This window comes from Chiloscyllium plagiosum, chromosome 26, assembly GCF_004010195.1.
Source record: "Chiloscyllium plagiosum isolate BGI_BamShark_2017 chromosome 26, ASM401019v2, whole genome shotgun sequence".
Taxonomy (NCBI): domain Eukaryota; kingdom Metazoa; phylum Chordata; class Chondrichthyes; order Orectolobiformes; family Hemiscylliidae; genus Chiloscyllium; species Chiloscyllium plagiosum.
This window is the reverse complement of record NC_057735.1, coordinates 15,404,171-15,429,098: the sequence shown is the minus strand read 5'-3', so window position 1 is coordinate 15,429,098 and position 24,928 is coordinate 15,404,171. Positions and strand designations below refer to the sequence as shown.

Sequence of the window (24,928 nt, the reverse complement as noted above, 5' to 3'; positions counted from 1 at the left end):
CATAATATTTCAATTTTCCCTTATTATTTTGAGCTTGATGGCACAAACTGCTGATGTCTAATTCTATTTGTTTCCAAAATAAAAGGCTGAACAAGTTGGATTTATGTATTCTACAGGTTTCATATGGGATTAGTTGGAAAAAGGGATTAGTTGCATTGCTCTTTCAATGATCTAGAACGCATAGAGCATAAGCTGACTAGCTTCCTTCTTTGTTTTTATAGTCTATGGAACACACTCAACAGAACAATTCATTTTAAACACCTACTTATGTGTATCTATCCATAATCTGGGACTGTATTCACGTGGAATCTGATCATTTCCCTGTTCTGCACATTTTGGTTTTGAAGAATTGAGCCAGCTCAGCTCAAATGGAGTCAGCAGATTGTCTTTAAGTGCATTTTATTGCAGTGCTTCCAAATGTGAAGAAATAATTCCTTGTTTTCACCATATTGGCTATTTAAACAATACCTTACATTCACTGGTGCCAAGATACTGTGTAAATTCATCTGATTTTATTCAAAAGTTTGGCACTTACAGTTTTTTTGTTTTGGAGCATGCATTACCATGTGTATTATCATTGGCTTAGCAATTACATTGTCGCAATGCTTTATTGCACATTCATCTTCATGCAGACCCTACCTCCAGAGAAACTCAAAGTCTGGTGTGTTGTTGATGGCTGAAAAAAAAATGCAGTTAGCTGAAGTAAATGCATGATTTCTGATACAATAAAAAGGGCTGGTTATCATAAAAAAAACAAAAATATTAATCTGAAAATTCTGTAACATTTTTATTACGCAAACTGCAATGAAAAGCTTGCTGTTTTTTATGAATGCATGTTATTTGTGCATATTGCAGTACATGATGCAGAACATGCCTGTGTAAAATATTGACTCTTGAAATGGCAAACATATTTAAAAAGTTGAAAAATAACCACTTAACCTATTCATGGAGTGAATGTAATGAGTGTAAAAAGAAATGCTGCTTTTTAAAATTTTCATATTCACTATTCAGCAATTTGTTTAAGGAAGTCAACTGTACAAATGGTAGTAAGAGGCCTGGAGTTTAGTTTCTGGCACAAGTTTCAGTCAATTGCATTATATTCAGATCAAAGCTTTAGTTGGGTCGATCGAGTTGGATAAACATCCAGTCCAAAGCACAGCGGAAGACTCCAGGCTCAATTTCCCAATATGGAATAGGATTTCCATACAGGCTGATCCGACTGTATGGACTCTTCATTGGATCATCCACCTTGGGACAAAAGTCACCGCCTTTTATATGAGCTATCTGGTTGTCATTGAGATAAAGGGCCTGTAATTGGAATCATAAATAAAATAAAACCCAATGAATACTGAATACAACAATTACTTCCAATGAAAAGTGAAAATAAAATTGAATTCAATTTAATCACATTAATCGGGGATTGTAGAATGGGATCACAGGATCACAGAATGTATACAATACAGAGGCACTGGGCTTAATCTTATCATCTATCAAGTTTCATGGAGGATTTTGCTCCACAAGACCCAATTAGGTTTCTTGCTCCATCTTACCAACTTTGCCTTGTTAACGATCTAGCCCACCCATATGACACATCTCTTGCCCGATGTTAGTTCCATTCCATCCCCAGAACAACATGCTATTACTGGGCCATCCTGGAATTGATGGGTATTGCACCTGTACCATCTTTAAAAGGCCTTTGTGCACCCAGACAAGCACTGTTAGTCAAGAGCTGGCCTGTGCATTTCCTGATTTGTGCCAGACGTGGCAGGCAGTAGAAGTTCGAGCCCTGCTCTGACGGCAGGGACCTAGAACTCCTGGCCGATAGGGTGATGCACAGGCAGGGCATCGTCTTCCCGCTGCGCCAGCAGTGAGGGCCATAATGTTAGACTAGCCCTAGTTTGATCCACCTGGATCAGTGCTGTCTCAACTGGATGGAGCAATGTGGCAACTAGGTCAAAGTCCATCTCCACACTACCAGCAGAAGTGCTACCATCCCCTCTCTGATATCTCACTCTCACTCTATTTCTGCTACTGTACTCACGTTCCATCAAGGCTCCTGTTCTACCACTCTCATCACTTTGTGCAATACTTTCCCTCACATATCCTCACTCACTCCAACCCCTGATACCACTAAATCTGCTTACTCAATTACTCAGGACACCTCCCTAACTACATCAAATGTAATGACTGTGCCAGCCACTTTCATGCCCTTTAATACCTGTCTCTTTCTCATTCTGTGAGGAAAGTAACGTTAAGGTGAGCTGCCAGACATTTGGCTCTTCATCCTTTATGACAAAAGAATCCTGAGTCTGAGTAGCTGGGGAGGCTGACTGACCATGTCCAAGCCCCTGGACTGGTATTGGAGGCTGCACATGACTCATTGTGCCGGGTCCCTTTGCTTGAACGCTAGCTCACTTGACTTGACTGAGGACTGCTGTCAACCATGAAAAGCTGCTCAAGTTTTGTGGCTGCACTGAATGGAAGAGTGACGCAGCAGTGCTGTGAGCCTGGTATCTCAAACTGAGGGACAAGGCTCGAAAAGGTGAGCCAAGGCAAGGCAAGGCAGGGATACTCAACGTGAGTAAACACTAAGGGAACAAATAAAGAGCCTGGAGATTCAGCCTGATCCAGTCCATGAACTGGGTGCATGTTCCTGACCGTACAATGTCCTTGCTGCAGCCTTACAATGATAGTTGCCAATGCACCTCAGTGCATTGGCAACTATCCTAAACACTGACACAAAGTTCATACATGTGAAGTGCAAATGGCTAGTGCCCATGGCGCGTGCCCTGAGATGCTGGTGGTTGCTGTGTAACATGGAAATCTTTGTATTAAGCAGTGAGCTGATGCCACCATACAGCCATTTTGACTTCCATGTCAGTTTGCTTGGAGCAGTGGGGCAATAAAGAGTTATGTATTAATGAAGGCTGGTAACAATAAATAATTCTCCTGACAGGGTAGATCAGTACTGCCCAGCAAGAATCTCCCCTCGACACTTGGAACTTAGTTAAATGCAGCATTAGCAACATATAATATTGTTCCCAACATTATGAATGTTGTCAATGGATCCCTCATGATCATTTGGCACATTACATGTTACTGTTCTCAGCAATCAGGAGCCTGTAGGATTCTTCCCCTTGTAACTGTGCAACAGCAATTCACCTAGTGCCACTCGCCTGCCTTTTCCCCTTGGCCCTAAATTTCTTTTCCCTTTTAATGATTACCCAATTTCCTTTTGAAAGCCATGATTGGATCTGCTTCCACCACACTTTCAGGGCTCTCAGGATACTCCAGAGCCTGAGACCTGTAGTGTAGAGAATCATTTCCTTCCGTCACCTCTTGGTTGTTTGCCATTCACCCTATCCTTCTGCCAATGGGAACATTCACCCTCTCTACTTTTCTAAGACCTGTCAATATTTAGAAACTAAATAATATTTTCACTGTATCGACCCAGGGTAAAGCCATTCAGTGTAACTTTGTGCACATTGATAAAGAAATTTGTGCATATGTCACAAATGGTGCTGAAATAACTAAGAATGAAACTGAAAGAGGCCAAGTGCTTTAGCAGACTTGATACAAAACATATGCAACCAATGTAGAGCAGTAAATTACAAACTTAGCAAGCATAAAAAAAATTCATGATCTCAGGACAAGCCAACGTGCTTTTGCAGCTAGATGTTCTACATTTAGGAAACGAGGTAGCCAATATTACCACTTTAAGCTCCAACAAACATTAAATGATGTCCAGATCATCTGTTTCATTGATGTTGGTTGAGGGATAAATATTAACGAGGCAAGAAAGATAACTCCTGCCTGTTTTCGAAATACTTCCATGGAAACTATTGGGGCTCTCAAGAGAGACTTGCATTATTATCCGAATGGGAAGAGTGTTCAGGGTTACAAGAAGAAGATTGGAAATTACATTTGGTACATTTCTCATTCAGATAGTCAGCTTTGATACAATGGCTGGATGGGCTCCTTCAAGGCTGAATAATTCTGTGATTCTAGAATTTGTACATCCACTTGAGAGAGCAGACAGAGCCTTAAGTTAATATCTTATTTGAATGACTTCAACAATGCAATTCTTTCTTTAGACTGCACTATATATTTTTGCCTTTAAATCTCTAGAATGAGAACTGACAATATTCTGACTCAGTAGAATAGTGCAATGATTGAGTCTCATTTGACAATACCCTGAACAACATAATCTCCTCTGATTTATAAGCAACTATTTTGACTGTGATTGAAGTATTGTTGTGATCTGCATAGAGTTCAGTAACTTTTAAATTTTCAGTTATTAGCTGAAAGAATGATACAGGATTTCATGTTTTAAAAAAATACTGGAACAAACAAGTAAAAATAATGATTGATTAAACACTGTTTGGCTTATAAGCAACCAATACCTTAGATTACAGTGAGGGCTACTCTACATTTGTACTTATGACACATTACATTCTCCATAAAATTAAGGTTTCTGCTGCAAACAGTTCACAGTTGGTCCTAGCCTCTCATACATTCACCTCTTGTCAAGAAATAACTTTGAGTGGCCATATAGGCATTTCCCTTGGTTTTTGGAAAGTTTCTTAAATCTATCAGTCGCAGTAAGGTTTTTTCCAATGATACCAGACCATTACCCAGAATCCCTAAATGACCACAGGATGTGGCTCTTCAACTAGAGACTCTGTCCCCCTGGTTAGGGTAAATCACAAAGTCAAGGCAGTGTTTTTCTGTCTGCTAACTACAGAACTTCTGTGTGCCTATGATGTACAGGGCTTTGTGGGAAGCCTGCAACCTGACCTCAAAACAGTTACCTCTGCTCTCTTTCCATGGCAACATCAAGTATTTTAATGTAGTATCTATGTAGAAGTGCTGATTAGCTATTTATGACACCAACCCTTTTTCATTTTACAAATAAAGGGGCAATTTCCAGCACAACTATCTATAACCTTAAACTGCAACACTTTGCTGAGACTTCGGAAGACTCAGGGTCTTACCAATTACAAACTTAGAAACTGCTTTCATTGTTTCCAAGTGTGACTATCTTAGATCTTCATCTCAATGAAACAACCAAAGTCTTCCTTTTGGTTGTTTGACTGGGCATACAGTCAGGCTGTGTCAGAACAAGTCTCATATTCCCCCCTCCCCTCCCCCACCTCCCCAACATCACATCCTAAATCTAAATCTACAGCTCCAAAACATAGTAATCTTATAAAGTTTATAATTTTAACACTTCCCAGTTCCCTAGTCAGACCCAATCATGAATAACACATTCAATTCTAATTGCCAGAGATCACAAGAGACAGCTAAGAATCTTCTCAAAACTCGCTCACATCTAAGAACTGAAGGCAATGCTACAAAGGATATCTCTAGAGTCAGGAACCTGAGTTACAAGGTGAAGCTGGAAGAACTTGGGCTTTGCAACTTGGAAAGAAAGTAGCTGAGAAACAATTTTCAGGGGAGGCAGTGGCATATCAGTCATGTCACTAGAGTTGGACATGGGTTTAAATTCCACCACAGCAGGTGGTGAAGTTTAATTGCCAGAGATCACAAGAGACAGCTAAGAATCTTCTCAAAACTCGCTCACATCTAAGAACTGAAGGCAATGCTACAAAGGATATCTCTAGAGTCAGGAACCTGAGTTACAAGGTGAAGCTGGAAGAACTTGGGCTTTGCAACTTGGAAAGAAAGTAGCTGAGAAACAATTTTCAGGGGAGGCAGTGGCATATCAGTCATGTCACTAGAGTTGGACATGGGTTTAAATTCCACCACAGCAGATGGTGAAGTTTAAATTCAGCAAATTCCGGAACTAAACATTGGTCAAGTGATGACCATATTGTCATTGCCAATTGTCATAACCACCCATCTGATTCACTAACATCCGTGGGTGACACGGTGGCACAGTGGTTAGCACTACTACCTCATAGCGCTAGAGACCTGGGTTCAATTCCCACCTCAGGCAACCCTCTGTGTGGAGTTTGCACATTCTCCCCGTGTCTGCATGTGTTTCCTCCTGGTGCACTGGTTTCCTCCCACAGTCCAAAAATGTGCAGCTTAGGTGAATTGGCCATGCTAAATTGCCCGTAGTGTTAGCTGAAGGGGTAAATATAGGGGAATGGGTCTGGGTGGGTTGCGCTTCGGCGGGTTGGTGTGGACTTGTTGGGCCGAACGGCCTGTTTCCACACTGTATTTAATCTAATCCTTTAGGAAAGGAGATCTGCTATCTTCATCTGGTCTGGCATACATGTGACTCCAGACCCACAACAATGTGGTTAAGTCTTAATGCCCTCTAAGATAGTCTAGCAAATAATTCAGATCAAAGGCAAATAGGGATGGTGATAATTGTTAGTGAGGCCCAAGTCCTGTGAAAGTATTTAAAAATTCCTTAAAAATATAGAAAACACTAACCCAAAATACTACTTTATCTAAGATAGTAAGATAGTTAAAATCATAGTTTTAACTGAAAACGATGGCTTCAGGATGATTCAAAAAATATTTCCACTCAAATAAAGGTGATTAATGTGTGGAATAAACTTCTAGACAGAGCAGTGGAGCCAAGAATATTTCAAGACAAAGTTGAATGAAACGATGGAAGGCTGTTGAGATCTCTTTCGGTAAGTGAATGAAAATTGATTGATTGGTTTTCTTCATTCTTAGTTCAATCAAGTATTCACAAACAACGTCCTCAGTCTGAGTGGCTGAAACAACAGCCTGCTGGCTCAGCAACAAATACAGCTTGAAATATTCAATGGTTCCATAATGTAAGCGTTATCATTCATTCATTAATTACAGCCAGTTTATAGTCTGGGATTTTTGCTTTAAAATGTTACATCTATAATGTAAGAATTCATACAGAAGTATGATTTCCATGAGAGAAAAATAATTATGATCTATTGTGTTCAGGAACCTGTAAAATTTGAACAAGTGGTCTTTTACAAGTGGTGAAGAATGAAAAGCACGGACAGAGTTCAGATTTTTCAACAAAGCAGAAAGGTCTAAAATGAGGTAGGGCGTTGATACTTCTCTCAACTCCTCCATCAGCTGACTCATTCTGGAAGAAATGCAAGGGAAGTAGAATCCCAGGACAAAAACATGCCTCGGATTACCTCAAACTTGGAAGATTGTAATATAATCTTATAAATGCAACAAACTGCGAATTCGCTTGGAGGTAGTTTGGTTCGACTCTGTCTGGATCACAGTGTTCATTTTGGACATTGAATGGAAAAGCTACACTATTAATCTTGGGGGGTTTAGAAGTGTTACCAGGACAGATTTATCAAATTGAAACCAGAGTTAAATTTTGAGGGGAGCTTATTTAAATTTGATTGGCATTTGGTTGAATTTCAAAGATTTGGGGGTGATCGAATTGAACTCCTGACAATGATGGAAGCATTTAAGAGGCAAGGTATGGAAATTTCAGAACACAATTCAGGAAGTCAAGTGGCCAATATTTTTGGCAGGTGGAAAGCCTCTCTGACTGGACAGAACATCTGTGAAATCCTTGGTCACTTGGGATTGCAGTGAAGTCGGGAATGGAGTCAGCTCAGGTTTATAGCCCTGTTGTTCCCAGAGGAGCTGGCTACTTCACCGGTCAGCCATCTCCACTTACTTGCCATTTTGGTAACCCTGTTACATGGAACCTGGAATGTGTAGAGCAGACCACCTCATAGCAGATCTGATCTCAATGCATTTCTTTTGAGCAGAGATAAGACCATAACACCATTAGAAATAAGAACAGGAGTAGGCCATTCAGATCCTCCAGTCTAATCCAATGATCAATAGCATCCAACATTCCTCACGCACAAAAGCAGAAGTTGCTGGAAAAGCTCAGCAGGTCTGGCAGCATCTGTGGAGAGAAATCAAAATTAATATTTTGGGTCCGGTGACCCTTTCTTAGAACAGTTCTCAGGAAGGGTCATCAGACTCAAATAGTTAACTCTGATTTCTCTTCACAGATGCTGCCAGACCTGCTGAGCTTTTCCAGAAACTTCTGTTTTTGTTTCTGATTTACATCATCCGCAGTTCTTTCAGTTTTTATCCAACTTTCCTTATGTCCACTTTCCTGTCATTTCCCCATAACCCTTGATTCCCCTACAGATCAAGAACCTATCTCTCTCAGCATTACATATAATGCAAGAAGTCTGTTCCACCGGAAGGAGTTCCAAAGATTCAATTCTCTGAGAGAAGAAATTCATTCTCATCTCAGTCTTAAATTGGCGCCATTTTTTTTTAGATGATGTCTTGTGATCCTAAACTCTCCAGTGAAGAAAAACATCCTCTCAGCATTTACCCTGTCAAGAATTCTCTAAGTTTCAATGAAATTATCATTCATTCTTCTAAACTCCAGTGAATAGACACCAAACCTGTTTTGTCTTTGATCATAAGACAACATTTCTATACTGGGGATCATCCTAATGAACCTTCTCTGAACTGCCTCCAATGAAATGATATCTTTCCTTCAATAAAGGGAGCAAAACTGCGCACTGTACTCCAAGCGTGGTCTTGTCAGCACCTTGTACAGTTGCAATAAGACTTTACTACTCTCACATTCCAATCCCCTTGAAATAAGTGTCGATTTTCCACTAGCCTTTCTGGTTACTTGCTGCACCTGTGTGCTAGCTTTCTGTGTTTTATGCACAAAAATCCACAAGTCCCTTGTTGTTGCAGCTTTCTGCAGTTTCTCTCCAATTAAATAATAATCCTCTTCGTTCTCCTTTTCAAAGTGAATAACTTCACATTTTTCCATATTACACTCCATTTGCCAACTTTTTGCCCACCTATTTCACCCAACACTATTTCTCTATAAACTGTCTGTATTATTCTCACTATCTCTTGTTCTACCTATTATTGTGTAGTCTGCAAATTTGACTACAGTACATTCACTTCCTTCCTCCAAGTCATTAATATATATCATAGTGTAGTTGTGGTCTCAGCATTGATCCCCGTGGAACTCTGCTGGTCACGGGTCACCAGGTTAGTTATCCTGTTAATATGGTCACAGGGCAGAGGATGCTTTGGGGGTGGGTCAGCTCTCCTTTTGGGAGGGAGGTTCAGATATCTTTTGCTGGGGGTTCAGATAACCTTTGTGAGTGTTAACTGTTGAGAGGATTGTGTGTAAAAGCTGCATCAGCTCCTTGGGACTGTCAAGCCTGTAAAAGACCTGTTAAGAAGTGCCAAACCTGACAAGAGCTGTTAAAATGTGTTTTGATATACAAGAGTGGTTTTCTTCATAGAATATCAATATAGAACTTTAAGATAACTTCATTATTGTCTCCTGTGTACATTGGTTTGGTAGGTGAAGAGGGAAGACATGGCGGCTTGAAGTAGGCTCTAAGTTTGCATGGAGAATTGAAGGATCAAGGGTTATGCATATGGGCAAAGGGCCAGATTGTGGAATAAAAAGTATGAGGTACCATGAATGGTGTGTACAGGACATTAGGTACTATGGATTAACATTGGATGGAATGTGTGGTGTGTGTGGGAGTGAGGGAGGTTGAGGGATAAGGGTGGGAGGAATGTTTTCTATATAATTTTCCTAATCTTCAGACACAGAATTGAAGCCCCAATGTAGATATTTTGCCCACTTCTCTGAGGAACCCAACAAACTCCTCAACTCCTTCAGGCTGGCAGTCTGGCCGACTGGCTTCCAATCCAGCCCAAACCTCACACCAAAAACAGCAGCATGAATAGCCATTTGTAAAAGTTAGGCTCATAGAGCCAGGAATCCTTCTGTCTCAATACTTCTGGCCCAAGACTGATAAACAAGAGAATAATCTGAAAATTCGGAGCCAGCTATTTGTGAAGCGAACCTAGTAGCAAAAGTGATGATAAAAAGAAACTCTCGCCCCAGACAGCTGGGATGCATATTCACTTTTATAAAAATTGTATGCAGGATGTGGTCATCGCTGGCCGACCTACATTCATGGCCCATCTCTTGTTGCCCTTCAGATGGTGGTGGTGAGCTGCCTTCTTGAATGGCTACAGTCCACCTACTGTGGGTTGACCCACAATACTGTTAGGGAGGGAATTCCAGGATTTTGAGCCAGTGACAGTGAAGGAACACCAATATATTTCCAAGTCAGGGTGATGACAGGCTTGGAGGAAAACTTGGAGTTGGTGATGTTCCTGTGCATCGGCTACCCTTGTCCTAGATGAAAGTGTTTGTGGGTTTGGAAGGTGTTCTCTGAGAATCTTTGGTGAATTTCTTCAGTTTGTCTTATAGATAGTACACACTGCTGCTACTGGGTGTCCATGGTAAGGGAGTAGATGTTTGTCGATGTGGTGCCAAACAAATGGGCTACTTTGACATGGATGGTGCCAAGCTCCTTGGGTGTAATTGGAGCTGCACCCATCCAGGCAAGTGGGGAGTATTCCATCACACTCCTGACTTGTGCCTTGTGGATGATGGATAGGATGTGGGGAGTCAGGAGGTGAGTTACTTGCTGCAGGATTCCTAGCCTCTGTCTTGATTTTGTAGCCATTGCATTTATATGAGATGCCCAGTTGAGTTTCGAGTCATTGGTAACCCCAAGGATGTTGATTTTATTTTAGATGGAGGTCACTAGGCTTTGCTTGAATAAGTGTATCAAGAGTCATTGAACCATGAGAGTAAAGGGAGTTAAGGTGCAGATCAATCATGAAATTCTTGAATAGCAGAACAAGCTCAAGGACCTCAATGATCCCTTTCCATTTTTCTCTTCACATTACTGTACACAGGGGAAAGTGTCCTGGTTTTCAGTATTAAACTGAGATTTTAGTTTCAATTGATGTTTCTTGCCACGTAGTCCAAAAGTGAGACAAGAACAATAAACAAGTCACTAGTAACTTTCAAATTCTTGCTTTTCCAGCTTTTCCTGAACTCATCAATCTTCTATTGAGGCATTACATTCAAAAGCAACTCCTTCATATTTTTCCATCATTGCCAGAAAGCTGGGAAATGTTTCCACAGTCTCTGCGTCTTGTATTGTGCTTTAAGTAGTCATTCCTCATCCTTAAACCTGGATAATTGTTGCAGGCATTCATCATTGAGAAGTTTTGTAGTTGAAATCAGTGGATAACAATCAAAGGATGGAACTTGGGCTGATTTGCCTCCTTCTTTAATCCACACCAGATTAGATCAAACACACCATTACTCCAGCTGAGTTTAACAATCAAGCAGCACCCAAGGGACTCTTGTGTTGCACTGATCCCCCCATGAACCAGAAGGCCCCAGGTTCAAGTCCCACCTACTCCAATGGTCTATCAGGGCATATCAAGGATTACTCATAGAACATAGAAAAGTACAGCATAGAACAGGCCCTTCAGCTCACGATGTTGTGCCGAGTATTAATCGTAACCTAAAATAAAATAACCTAATCTACGCGCTCCTCAATTCACTGCTGTCTATGTGCATGTCCAGCAGTCGCTTAAATGTCCCTAATGACTCTGCTTCCACCACGACCGCTGGCAATGCTTTCCATGCATTCACAACTCTCAGCATAAAGAACCTACCTCTGACCTCTCCTCTATACCTTCCTTGTAACACCTTAAAACTATAACCCCTCGTGGCAGTCAATCCTGCCCTGGGGAAAAGTCTCTGGCTATCGACTCTATCCATGCCTCTCATTACTTTGCAAACCTCGATCAGGTCACCTATCTTCCTCCATCTCTCCAGAGAGAAAAGTCAGAGTGTAGTCAACCTTTCTTCGTAAGGCAAGCCCGCCAGTCCAAGCAGCATCCTGGTAAACCTTCTTTGCATCCTCTCCAAAGCCTCTGTATCTTTCCTATAAAAGGGCGACCAGAACTCAGGTCTGTTTAATTCAATTCCACATTGGATTATGAACTTACCAGTTGAATCTTTTAACTAGCTGTGAACCAATGGTGGAGGCAATATTTTTCTGTGAGCTCAACCAAGGAACAATGTGGAAATATGACAGAGGGGGCTATTGTCACCTTAAGGGGAAGCATGCATAAGACTGAGACTTCTCATGAGAAAGTTGACATAGGGAGGTCTCATCCCTTTTGCTGAAAGCTTTTGTGCTAAGAAATGGCTTGCTTATGAAGAAAACAAATTGCAGAAGGATTAAGCTTCCACTGTAGCATAATACCAGCAGGGTTGAGGTGGTGCTGAGTATTTGTGGAATACTAATGACTACAAAAAAGTTAACCGAGCATCGAGAATACTGACTTGCCTGGCAGATTCCAAAAACCAAAAGCAAAACATTAACCTGGAGTCAGTAAACTGAAATATTGCTTTTCACCCAATTAAACCTCTGCATAATTCTAATAGCTCTTTGGGCACAGAAGATTCTGCTCATTAATGTGTTACTTCGCGGTCTGACTCGGACATACTTAAGGAGAGAATTAACAGAATTGTCCAAAGATGTGGAAGGCTTCGACTGTTAAATACAGAAAAACTGCTCCATTGGCTGGGTCAGTAATGGAAGAGACAGATTTTAGATAATTATTAAAACTATGGGAAAAGGAGAGAATTCTTTATGCAGTGGGTTGTTTTATTCAGGAATGGATAGCCTGAAAGAGCAATGAAAACAGATTTAAAAGTAATTCTCAAAATCAAAAGTAAGAAAGAAATAGGAAATAAATTAGAAAAGAAAAGAAAGGTCAAAATATTTGCAAGGTCAGGGAGAAAGAGCAAAGGAGTCAAACTAATTGAAGTGCTGACTCATGATGGGTCAATTAGTCTTCTTTGTATATAGTTTGATGAAATGTTCTCTTAAAAAGCTAACGTGCGTGATCATCCTATGGGTTGTCCAATGTAAGTACCAGATATTTCCGGCCCTACTAAGATTCCAAGATTGGAAGAGTCACTGTAAGCACTTTACCTCATTTAAACTGAATCTCAGGAGCAAACAGGAATGTCTGAATGGATTATCTCAGTCAAGAACTTTGTCTCTGAGAACTTGATAAATTTATTTTACGTTTCAAAGGAATTCTCCGGTTTCATTTACTCATTTTGTTCTTCAGTAGGCAGACAGCTTTGGCAATAAATAAAGACCTCACATTCCACACTGACACATATGTGAATGCCTATGATTTGGTCTCAATGTTCTAAAAATACCCCCTTCCTCTCCTAACCCAACCCAAACCTTACCATGATGTTTTTGTGCTGTGACAGGCCTGGAGGAATGGCAAACAATCTATTGTTGTCCAAGTGGAGATCCTGGAGGTTTGGCATGTGACTGAGAGTTGTATTTGCAAAATATCTGATTTTGTTGGAACTCAGTCTCAACCTGTAAAGAGTGAAAGGAAGAGATGAGAATCACAAAGAGATCTGAGCAGTACACGTCTGCTAAAACTCCAGACAAAGTCCTTACCAAGTGGAAGGTTAATTAGCCATTTGGAATATTGGGAGTGCCACATGAATGGCTCTGTAATGCTGCCTTATCAGTGTGCCCCAGTTTGCAAAGAAACATCAAAGAATCCTCTTCACTTTGAGTGGAAACAAATCTCCTACAGCAAAATAACTCAAATGGAACATTCAACATATCAGAATGGCAATGTACGATCTGGAAGTCATCTTGTGGTGAAGAATGGAAAGGAAGACTTGTGCTTGCAGTGGGTGAAGAGTATATGGTGGAACCTGACATTTCCATCCCCTTTAAAATCCTGGTGGGAAGTTGCCTGGGTACACTTAATACACCTCCAATGTAAAGACAAGGAAGTTTAAGGTTGTTTCCTTGATGATCATAGACAATTCCACCCCGACATCTTCAACCATCTCATTGGTTGTTATAATAGCTGGTAAGGCCTTGTCAGTTGCTGAAAGACCTGTTGGAAGGTTCCTGCAGGATTTCCAAGCAAAGACACCTGATCCTGAAGGATATTGATTATCTTCAAAGGAACCTCAATAGCTCCAGTGGGAGCAGAAGAATAGCAAATGACATTATTTGTCAAAAAAGAGGATAAATTTTGACCCTTGAACATGACATTACGTTATTCCAGTTTACCAGGTCTCATTTAGGTCAGGGCTTTTGATGTGCCTCCAAACACTGGTGGGCCATCCTCTCCCTTAAATTGATCCAGACTCTGGGATCTCACAAGGTGTCTGGTAGTGACTTGGTATTGCACTCTGTCACATTTACAACAGCACAGCTAATTTGAGGAATTTTGACCCTAAATAGCCTTAATAGCTCTGGGGCCAAGCCAAAATCTGAGCAGCTAAACTTCAGTAAGATTGCGTTTGTTTTTATTTAGAGCTTCCTGCGTGCTCAGCTGCTGCCGATTGCGTTACCTTGTGAACTTTAAAGAATTTTCTGGATCACAGCTGTGCGTGCACTGAACTTCCCAGATGCATAATTGTGATTTTCTGCAGGGCTTAACATCTGTGATTTTTGTTAAAAAATATTTGCATCAATCTTGGCTCAGAGAAATCACAAGTTCACAAGTCAAAAATGAATGGATCCAGCATTTGCCTTAAGCTGCATCACTCTAATTTTTGTTACCATTTTCAGTGATTGGAAACAACACAACAATGTTAAGAAGGTACAAAATTGGAAATTGCTGGAAAGGGTCGCTAAGTCTAGCAGCATCTGTGGAGAGAAATCAGAGTTAACGTTTCAGGTTAGTGCCCCTTCCTCATAACAATGTAAGGGTCTGAGGAAGGGGCACTGGACTCAAAAGATTAATCTGATTTTTTCTCCACAGATGCTCCCAGATCTAATGAGCTTTTATGCAATTTCTATTCTCATTTCTGATTTCTAGCATCCGTAGCTCATTTGTGTTTTTTTAAAGTGAAAGTGGTTTTGAGCCAATAGGATATTCTGCACCTGCAACTAGGTAGATAATGTAAAGGCAGCACCATGGTGGAGGCTAAGATGTTTGGCTTTTTCCAGATAATGGGGGATCTGTGGAAGAGGTCCTGAACCCCATTTTTCTCAATTCCTTCAAGCTACAGTTGAGCACATATTTGGTTAGGGTGTAGATCTCCTTGTAAAAGATCTTGTTAGAATGCTGTGGTTTATAAGATTATTACATTTTGGGACTGTACCTTCTAATTTGGAATGAACCAAGGGGTTATGTGACCTGTTCTACAGTCTGCTAAAGAATAAGACTGGAAAGTTTTGTTGTTAGAGATCAAAGGAGGTAACAGATTGTTTTACAGAGGATTAATGAGAAAAATACACTTGGAAACAGTAGTAGCAGTCTGAATATATGAGGAGTGCCCGAGCCTCCCAAACTGCCAAGAAGGTGTTATTAGTATAAGATTATATACAGTTATGCTGCAAACTATTCATTTACTTCTTGAATTAATGGGGAGTTGGGATCCAATTTAGCTAATTAGTATTTCTACCTAGATATGAGACTAATACATTTCAGACTGTGTTGGGGAATAAGACACAGGAACCATTCTTGAAATCAGCTTACAAGCTTTCTTTCAAGTCCATAAATATCACATACCAACAGAAGTTTGGTAGTCTAGAGCTATCTGAGAGGTGGAAAGCAAAACTTAGAGGCAGCTAGCCCTGCATCTGAAGCAGAGAAAATGCTGACTCGACTCACTAACTTGATTGAGTTTTTCAAAGAGGTAATGAAGAGAATTGATGAGGACAAAGCAGTGGGCCTCAGTAAGGTGTTTGACAAGGTTCCACATGGTAGAATGGTTAGCACGTTTAGATCACATGGAATATTGGGAGAACTAGCTCAAAGGTAGAAGACAAAGGGTGGTGGTGGAGGGTTGCTTTTCAGACCGGAGGCCTGTGTCCAGGGTATGCCACAGGATCAGCATTGGGTCCACTGCTTTTTGGTATTTATACAAATGATTTTGATGTGAACATAGGAGGTATGGTTAGTAAGGTTGCGGATGACACCACAATGGGAGCTGTAGTGGATAGCAAAGAAGGTTACCTCAGATTACAACAGATCAGATGGGAGCATTGGGTCCACTGCTTTTTGGTATTTATACAAATGATTTTGATGTGAACATAGGAGGTATGGTTAGTAAGGTTGCGGATGATACCACAATGGGATAGCAAAGAAGGTTACCTCAGATTACAACAGATCAGATGGGCCGATGGGCTGAACAGTAGCAGATGGAATTTAATTTAGATGAATGTGAGGTTCTGTATTTTGGAAGGATGAATCAGGGCAAGACTTATAACTTGATATAAGGTCCTGGGGAATGTTGCTGAATAAAAAGGCCTTGGAGGGCAAGTTCATTGTTCCTTGAAAGTAGAGTCGCAGGAAGACAAGATAGTGAAAAGACGTTTGGTATGCTTGCCTTTATTGGTCAGCGCATTGAGTATTGGAGTTGTGATGTCATGTAGCGGCAGGACATTGGTTAGGCCATTTTTGGAATACTGCATTCAGTTCTGGTCTCCCTGCTATAAGAAAGATGTCGTGAAACTTGAAAGTGTTCATAAAAAATTTTCAAGGATATATCAGGGTTGGAGGGTTTGAGCTAATGGGGAGGCTGAATAGGCTGGGGCTATTTTCCCTGGACTGTTGGAGCCTAACGGGGTGGATTAAAGAATTTTATAAAATCATGAGGGTCATGGTGAGGGGAAATAGCCAAGGACTTTTCCCTGGGGTGGGGTGTCCAGAACTAGAGGGCATAGGTTTAAAGTGAGAGATGGAGGATTTAGAAGGGACCTAAGAGGCAACCTTTTCACGCAGAGGGTGGTATGTGTTTGGAAAGATCTGCCAGAAGACGTGGTGGAGGCTGGTATAATTACAACATTTAAAAGGTATCTGAATGAACAGGAAAGATTTAGTGGGATGAGGGCCAAATGCTGGCAAATGGGACGAGATTAATTTAGAATATCTGGTTGAAATGAACAAGTTTGATCAAAGGGTCTTTTCCATGCTGTACAGTTCTATGACTCTACTGTTCATCATCTAGAATACGAGTGAGAGCTTGCACTCAGATTGACAATTCTGAACCTTTATGCATATAAACATGACTGGAAAATTCAACTGAAGGGATCTGCAGATTAACTTTCACCATGATTGACTGTTTTGGGATTAGAGGCTACCTGGCTGGGAAAGTAAAAAGGAACAACCCACTGTAAGTTGGGAGCAGCAGTGGACTGTTTGCTGTAAAGGTTGTAATTGTGCAAAGAGTACGAGGTATCATAAGAATAATGGAGTATGTACCTTTCTGTAATTTAACATATTAGTACAAAAACAAAAAAAAACTGTTGTGTTCTTTGTATTATTTTGTTGAAGCAAATGTTTTAAAATATGAACTTTTGTTGAATGTTTCAGCTAATGAGTGGAAATTTAAATCTCATTTCAAAAATTATTAGTTTCTATGGAAATTGTAACAAGTAGATATTTTCTTGCGTAAATCAGAGCCAATGTAAACTCCTGTACTTTTTAGGAATGTTTACAGGGGTTAGAGATGAATGTTTTGCTTTCCCTTCATGTCTCAGAGATTCCTTTCACCCTTTCTACCTGGTTTGCTTCATCCCTCAGGAGATTACATAATTCCAATTGAGATACGTATAGCGCTATAATTAATTAGGACAGACTGGATGAACCAGTATGTCTTTAACTATAGTCATTCTGTATATTCATAGTCAATAGGCACGAGAAAAATTTTCAATATTGCAGTTTGATCTAAAACTATATCACATCCACTTTCCACTGTAGTTAATGAAGTTTAATTACAATCCAGGCTGTAAGTTAGAACTTGAAATCAAGTGTGTATCCTTTTTATTTCCAACATGATGGCTCCTTATTTAAGGCATGATCCATTTGGGTGGGGGCTGGCGGTAGTATTGTGATGATGCTGTGACTTCAAAAGATTATTTTGTCCTGTTTTTTTTAAGAGAGTTTGTAAGGCAGAGGTGATGGATTGCCAACTAAAGACGACTTGTGCGAACAAGTTGTGAGGCCTTGGGTTTTCCTTTAGCAGCCTGAATGGGTCTGGCCAGCTCTTATAAATCCCAAAGTTCTGGATTTTGTTTTTTCAGTAATATCGGAAGCTCTTAGGATCTCAAAAGAGTTGAAAGCTTTAATGAATGTCTCCTGGCTGCTATTCTCTCTGAATGTTCTCTTGAGGTTTTCACCTCCTAAATTGGAGAACTGCATGTGAGAATGTGTGTCTGAATTTGCACTTTTACCAAGGGGTATGTTTATGGGATGTTGCTACATTGGAACAGTTAGTTAGTAATAGGTACTATGTCTATTATTTGGTTTTACAAAAGTTAAGTTATTCTAAATTTCTCTTTGTTTTCTTTCTATTTTAACTATGGTGTTTAAATAAATTGTGTTTTGCTTAATGTTGTGTAGTTTGACCAGTTGTATCACATCTGGAACATACCACTTCACATCTACTTTTAAACTAAGGAAAAGTTAGGGTCTAGGTTACCTTCTTAAAATATTTTGAGGGGATCTGGTGAGATCAATAACAGTATCTCTTTACATTGCAGCTGGAATGCCCCAATTTGAATCTGATGAAAAGTTATCAAGATGAAATGTTTTATTCTGTTTTACTGTTTTACTCTGATTTAGGACTGAATTGAGAAGGAACTTCTTCACCAAAAGGCTTGTGAATCTGTGAAAGTCCCTGCCCATTGAAGCAGTTGAGGCTACCTCATTGAATGTTTTTAAGGCAAAGATAGATTTTTGAACAGTAAGAGAATTAAGGGTTATGCTAGGAGGGCGGGTCAGTGAAGCTGAGTGTACAAAAAGATCAGCCATGATCTTATTGAATGGTGGAGCAGGCTCAAGGGGCCTGATGGCCTACTCCTGCTCCTACTTTTTATGTGCTTATGTACTCTCCCCAACAATGCTGCCAGACTTACTAAGTACTAAGCAGCATTTTCTGGCTTTGGTTCGAATGCTGCATTTTGGAGTTGATTTTAAATACAGTACCTGACCAAAGTGTTGAGGTTCGTGAAGTCATCCACTTCCACTTTGAGAATTTTATTGCGGTCAAGATGCATCTCAGATATTGAACTTGGCAGATCTAGAAACAAATCAAAATAAGGAGCATGAACATATTGAGAGTTAGTAAATGACTTACACAGGTCTCTACGCTTACTCTAGTTTGAACACTGATGAATTGCTATTGGTAATGGTTAACTCATAACCAATTTAATTGTCAATTATTAAGAAGTACCCTGAAACAGCAATATATCCAGCAGCCCTCACCTTTCGGGATTTCAGAAAGCCCTGTCTCAGTAATCCGGAGATACGACAAAGTTTTCAATCCTTGAAAGGCTCCTTTTGCAATTCCTTTTGGCATCAGTGGATTTCTACTCAGTTCTGTAGAGATGAGACACATTTGTTCACTGGATATGGTTATTTTTCAAGCTTTGAAAGTATTATTAACATTGCTTAGAATATATCTCAAATACCTATCAAGTTTTTAAAACCTATTGTGAATTCTCTTTCCATCATTACTTCTGGAAGGCCATCTAATGTGGTCTGCACAGAAGCATTCCTTCATCCTCTCAATCGTTCTTTCGGGAATAATTCCAAGTTTATTTTCTGTAGTTATTGATTTACCAGCCAATGGAAATAATTCTTCCCCATTTAACTTGACATTGAACATTCCAAAATGATTTCCTCATGGCAATTACTGTTCCAAGGGGAAAGAAAATTTGGTTAAATCTTTCTTCATAATTAAGTCCTCTCAGCCTGACTGTGTATGCTCTCCAGGGACTTTAACATTTACCCTAGAATAGGACATACAAGATAGGCTGCCATATATCTTTTAAGAAGATTTAATGCAGCATGCATGGGTTGTTTCCTTCCAACAGACTACCTGCAAATCAAACAACCATGGATTCAATTAAAATCATTTTCTTTCATGGAATTCCTACAATGTGGAAACAGGCGCTTCGGCCCAACAAGCCGATACTGACCCTCCAAAGAGCATTCCACCCCCCCAACCCATTCCTGTACATTTAGCCCTGACTAATGCACCTAACCTACACATCCCTGAACACGATGGGCAATTTATCATGGCCACTTCACCTAACCTGCACATCCTTGGACTCTGGGAGAAAATCCATACAGTCATGGGGAGAATGCGCAAACTCCACACAGACAGTCACCTGAGGCTGGGATTGAACCCAGGCCACCTGGTGCTGTGAGGCAGCAGTACTAATCACTGAGCCACCATGCCATTTCTGTAGATGTCACAGGTTGTCATAAAGATAGCTGTCCAGAATTACTAAAGTAACAGCACAGATTCTACAATGGCTCAATAGTCATTTCTACAGCATCCTTGTGGAAACTCCAATGCAGCTGACAAGGAAATTCTCCAGGAAATTAAAATCAATCCACAATCACAATTTGTCTTATATCCATAAGTGTAATTGCCCACAACCGATGCCATTTTACAATTGACATTATATAATGATTTGGTTAACCTGTATACTATTGGTGACTGTTCTTGATTCTATTAGGACTGAACTCGCAGGATTGCATCATTACCTGATCTTTCAATTTCTAGTAAATCATTACAATTGAAGGATCAGTAATGCACAGGACAGCCACTGGAACTCCCTGTGATACACTAACCCTAAACCTATTGCTCTTCTTTGAATTGCAGTTTTACATCCATCAGAGAGGGAAGATGGGTTTTCCATTTAACATGAGGGTGGTTCATATGGTGAACTGCAAGAGGAAGTGTTAGATGCAGATACAGTTACAACATTTAAAAAGCATTTGAACAGGGACGTGAACAGGAAAGGTTTGGAGGGATATGGGCCAAATGCAGACAAGTGGAACTAGTTTAGTTTGGGAAACTTGGTCAGCATCGACTAATTGGACTGAAAGATCTGTTTCTGTGTTATATGATTCTATGACCTAATTAGATCTGCTTGTTCATTGGTCTCTGATTCTGATATCCACCAGCCTGAGCAGAGCTCAACTCAACTACAAACTGCACTGGCTGACTAGAACATAAATTGTGTCTTCATATGAAGAAAAAAAATTATATTTCTAAAGTTGCAAATTGAAAGGCACTTTAGGAGAGAAATTCTTTTTGCCAAATCAACAGCCGGGCAAGAAAAATATATTGATTGAAGAAAAAACAATATTTAATCAAAATTCAGTTATGATCCCCATGTGAATGACCGAACAACAGACAGACTTGCCCATTCCATAAAGGAGGAGGTAGAAATTGTTTATAAGATATGTGATGTAAACTTGTAAAATTGTCTGTAAAGTTAATTATTGGTACAGCAATTATCACACCATGATGTTGAAGTAAAGAAGATAAATAAAGGACTTCTTCCAAATATATCAGTGAATCAGAATTTTTAGAAATAACCAATGTTTTAATTTCCTTGAAGCCTAAAGATAGGCTGTTAGGAATGGTCAATTCTATGAGAGGATGATTGGTTAAAATGCCCCAAACTAAATATCTGCACCATTTAATTTCATATGTAGGTTCCACTGGTGAAATGACTAATAACATTAACCTGAAAACAGTGTTCAACATTCTTTAACAAGTATCCAATCAATTATGCTGCAAATTGAGTTTTAAAAGTTCCCACATGACAGTAACACAAGACTCCAGGCATTTTCATCCAAGTTCATGTCTAATATAATTCACTGACACTTGCAATTATCATGAATTTATAGAATTGTCTAACAATGAAATTATCATAATATGCTACTATTGCTTGCTTTTGCTCAAATATATTCACACGAAGTGAGTATTTGCATGATTGAGACATACCGAGGGCCAACATGTTGGACATTCCATCAAAGGGTTTCTTTTTCACATAATTTATTTTGTTGTCACATATGTGAAGTTCAAGGAGGCTCTTTGGCATGTTCTCTGGAACACTACTGATTAGATTCTTGGAAAGATATAGCCGTCTGAGACTGCGAAGTGAGGAAAAAGCCTTAGGATGGATCCTCTGCAGCCTGTTGTTCACAAGAATTAAAATCTAAATTAAATTAGAAACAAACAAACAGAAAATGAATTGAGAATTCATGAACAAACAAGTGTGTAATTTTCTGAGTGTGCAGTGGCAAGAAGGACCTCATCCATTGCCAGTGAATATCAGAAAATTAGGGGCTTTCCTTTAGTGCATACTTACAAAATTACCCTAAAAGAAAGAAGTTGCATTCGATATTATGTTCTATGCAGTCTCAAGACACCTCAAAGCGCTTTACTGCCAATAAATGTAATATCTGTTATAATGCTGAAAATATGACAGTCTATTTGTAAACAGCCCACACATGCATGTGAAAATGGCAAGTTAATTTGCTTTAGTAAGTTTGGCTGAAGGATACATATGGGCCAAGTCTCTTCCATTGTTTTTTTGAAACAGTGCTATGAGATCTTTCACATCAATCTCAGAGGGCAGATGAGGCATCTCATGTGAAAGGTGGCAGCCCTGACAGTGCAGGGAAATCCCAAGTATTGCACTGAGTTGTCAGTCTAGATTATGTGCTTAATGCTCCAGAGAGGACTTGAGATCTCAGCCTTCTGCAAGAGTGATTTGGAGATGCTGGTGTTGGACTGGGGTGTACAAAGTTAAAAATCACACAACACCAGATTATAGCAATGCTCCGAAAGCTAGTGTGCTTCCAATTAAACCTGTTGGACTATAACCTGGTGCTGTGTGATTTTTAACTTCCTGCAAGAGTGTAACACTGAACCATGGCTCACAAATACCTGATAGTACAAGGACTATTGAAAGCAAAGAGAATTCAAATTCGATTAATAAAATAGGAGGAATAAAACATTTTTGAAAATATCATTGATTGTCATATAAAAGAAAGTAGTTCAGTAATGTCCTTCAGGGAAGAAAATTTGCTTTCCTTTTCTGGTCTGTCCTACATGTGACTCCTAATTCAAATCAATATGTTAACCACCCTCTGAAATGTCCAAGCAGTCAAGTCAGTTCAACAGTAATTAAAGATTAAAAAGAAATGTTATGCTTGCTAACAATGCCCACCTCTCCTGAAAGAACACATTTTTTTAAAAAATAGAGTTACAACAGGTTGAATATGTCACTTGATATGTTTGGGTTACCTAAATTTGTTCCCATCCTTATTAATACAAATTCCAACAGAAAGTTCTACTTTAACAATTGAATAACTTGCAAAAGGTGAATACAAAAATGAAAAGCTTTAAATATCAGAAATTTTAAATAAAATTTTTTAACTACTAGAAATACTCAATATGCTGGACTGCAACTATGGGAAGAGAATGCTGAAAAGTTATTGATCGGCATTGTGAACTCTATTTGTCTTTCCACAGATGCTGCCAAACCTGCTGAATATTCCTATCATTGTCTATTTCTATTATTATAAAAGGAAATTATTGCCCAATTAATATTTATATGTAATTGGAAAAACTACTTAAAGTAATGTCCAATTTTTTTTGAGATGAAGAATAAAGTATTACTTCCTCTTCATTCGGAGCAGACAGCCTTCCTTTCAAGAGAACAGTTTCTCAAGCTTTCTTTCTTCATTTATCAGAAATCTTGCTATTGACTCAAAATAAACATTTTGAATCATTTGATCTTTATCAAGTTCCTTTCACTTCCATTGCAAGTGAACACCAAGTTTGTTTAAAATATAGTACAATACCTGTCATCTTTATTCATCCAAAACATTTAGAAGGCATTTGTATAAATACATGAATAGGAAAGGTTTGGGGGGTCATGGGTCAGGTGCAGGAGAGTGGGACTAGTTTAGTTTGGGATTATGTTCAACATGATCTGGTTGGACTGAAGGGTCTGTTTCTGTGCTGTATGACGCTATGGGATGAGAGCATCGTAGGCTAGACCAGTATTTATTGCCCATCCCTAATTGTTAAGTGTCAACCACATTGGTGTGGTTCTGGAGTCACATGTAGCCCAGACCAGGTGAGGATGGTAGATTCCTTCCAAAGGATAAAAGTGAACCAGATGGGTTTTTCCTGACAATTGACAGTGGTTTCATAGTCATCATTAGACTCTTAATTGTGGATTTTCATTCAATTCAAATTCTGCTGTGGTGGAATTCAAAGCTGTGGCTCCAGAACATTACCCGGATCTCGGGATTAACAATCCAGCAATAATTCCAGTATGTTATCACCTCCTGCTGATCTCTTTTGTATATTACTGCATTGTACCCTCGAATTCAGCACAGAATTAAAGGATGTTGAAAACAATGCAAGAATAGAGTGAAGCCTCTTGAACAGCTGCAGTCAATTTGGTGAATGCTTCTACAATATTGCTCAGGAGGAACCTTCAGTTGATTCTTCCTTAAGCCTTCTCACTTTGGAATTTCCTCTAAAGATATTTCCATTTCCCTTTCTACCTTAGAAACCCTTATTAAAACCCCCCAATGTTGTTGCTCAGTACCCAGGTATTCCTGATATCTTTGTGATATATTTCTTTCCACATTGAAAGTAGGTCTGGCCATTAAACTTCAGTCCCCTTTAAATAAATGAACGATTCTGGAATATTGGAAGCTTACCAATGCAGCTCCCCATCTCCTCCTCCCCCAGATCCCACCTCACTATTTCTGAGGATTTGCTGTTCAAGATGGATGAGATAAATAATCCAGGTATCATCACTGGGCAAGTTGTGTCTGTTGTGAACAAAATTATGCTGTTTTGATTTGGAAATATAGTTCAGAAATTGACAAGTTTTTTAATGGCAACTGATGCTGATTTTTTTTTTAAAGAAAAAAACAAGCTATGCTTATCAAATTTCAATGTTTTGAAGTAATGACTGACTGCAGCATCATAGGAATTCTGAGGCTAGAGTTTATTTGACACCTTTCCGATTCCTGATGAAGGGCTTTTGCCCACAACATTGATTCTCCTGCTCCTCGATGCTGCCTGACCTGCTGTGCTTTTCCAGCACCACACTCTCGACTCTGATCTCCAGCATCTGCAGTCCTCACTTTCCCCTTTCAGAACGGTCTATTTCAAAATAATTATCTTCTTTCAAAGTTTGGGTGTATGATGTAGGATGAAAGGTACAATTGTGCTTAAAAGTTGATTAATGGAGAGAATAGAAAAATT

The 24,928-nt window shown here is 39.6% G+C and overlaps 1 protein-coding gene across 2 annotated transcripts in view; it reads right to left on the bottom strand.

The window, feature by feature from the left end:
• Positions 1 to 682: 682 nt before the first annotated feature.
• LOC122563123 (decorin-like) overlaps positions 683 to 24,928 on the bottom strand; it is a 76,158-nt gene continuing 51,912 nt past the window's right edge. For both annotated transcript variants that reach the window (XM_043716571.1, XM_043716570.1), the window contains exons 4-8: positions 21,635 to 21,848; positions 19,093 to 19,206; positions 18,814 to 18,907; positions 13,088 to 13,226; positions 683 to 1,308 (exon numbers count right to left, since the gene is read on the bottom strand). In XM_043716571.1, the coding sequence (XP_043572506.1) occupies positions 1,114 to 1,308; positions 13,088 to 13,226; positions 18,814 to 18,907; positions 19,093 to 19,206; positions 21,635 to 21,848 (756 nt within the window). In that variant the 3' untranslated portion in view covers positions 683 to 1,113. The remainder of the gene's footprint in view (positions 1,309 to 13,087; positions 13,227 to 18,813; positions 18,908 to 19,092; positions 19,207 to 21,634; positions 21,849 to 24,928) is intronic.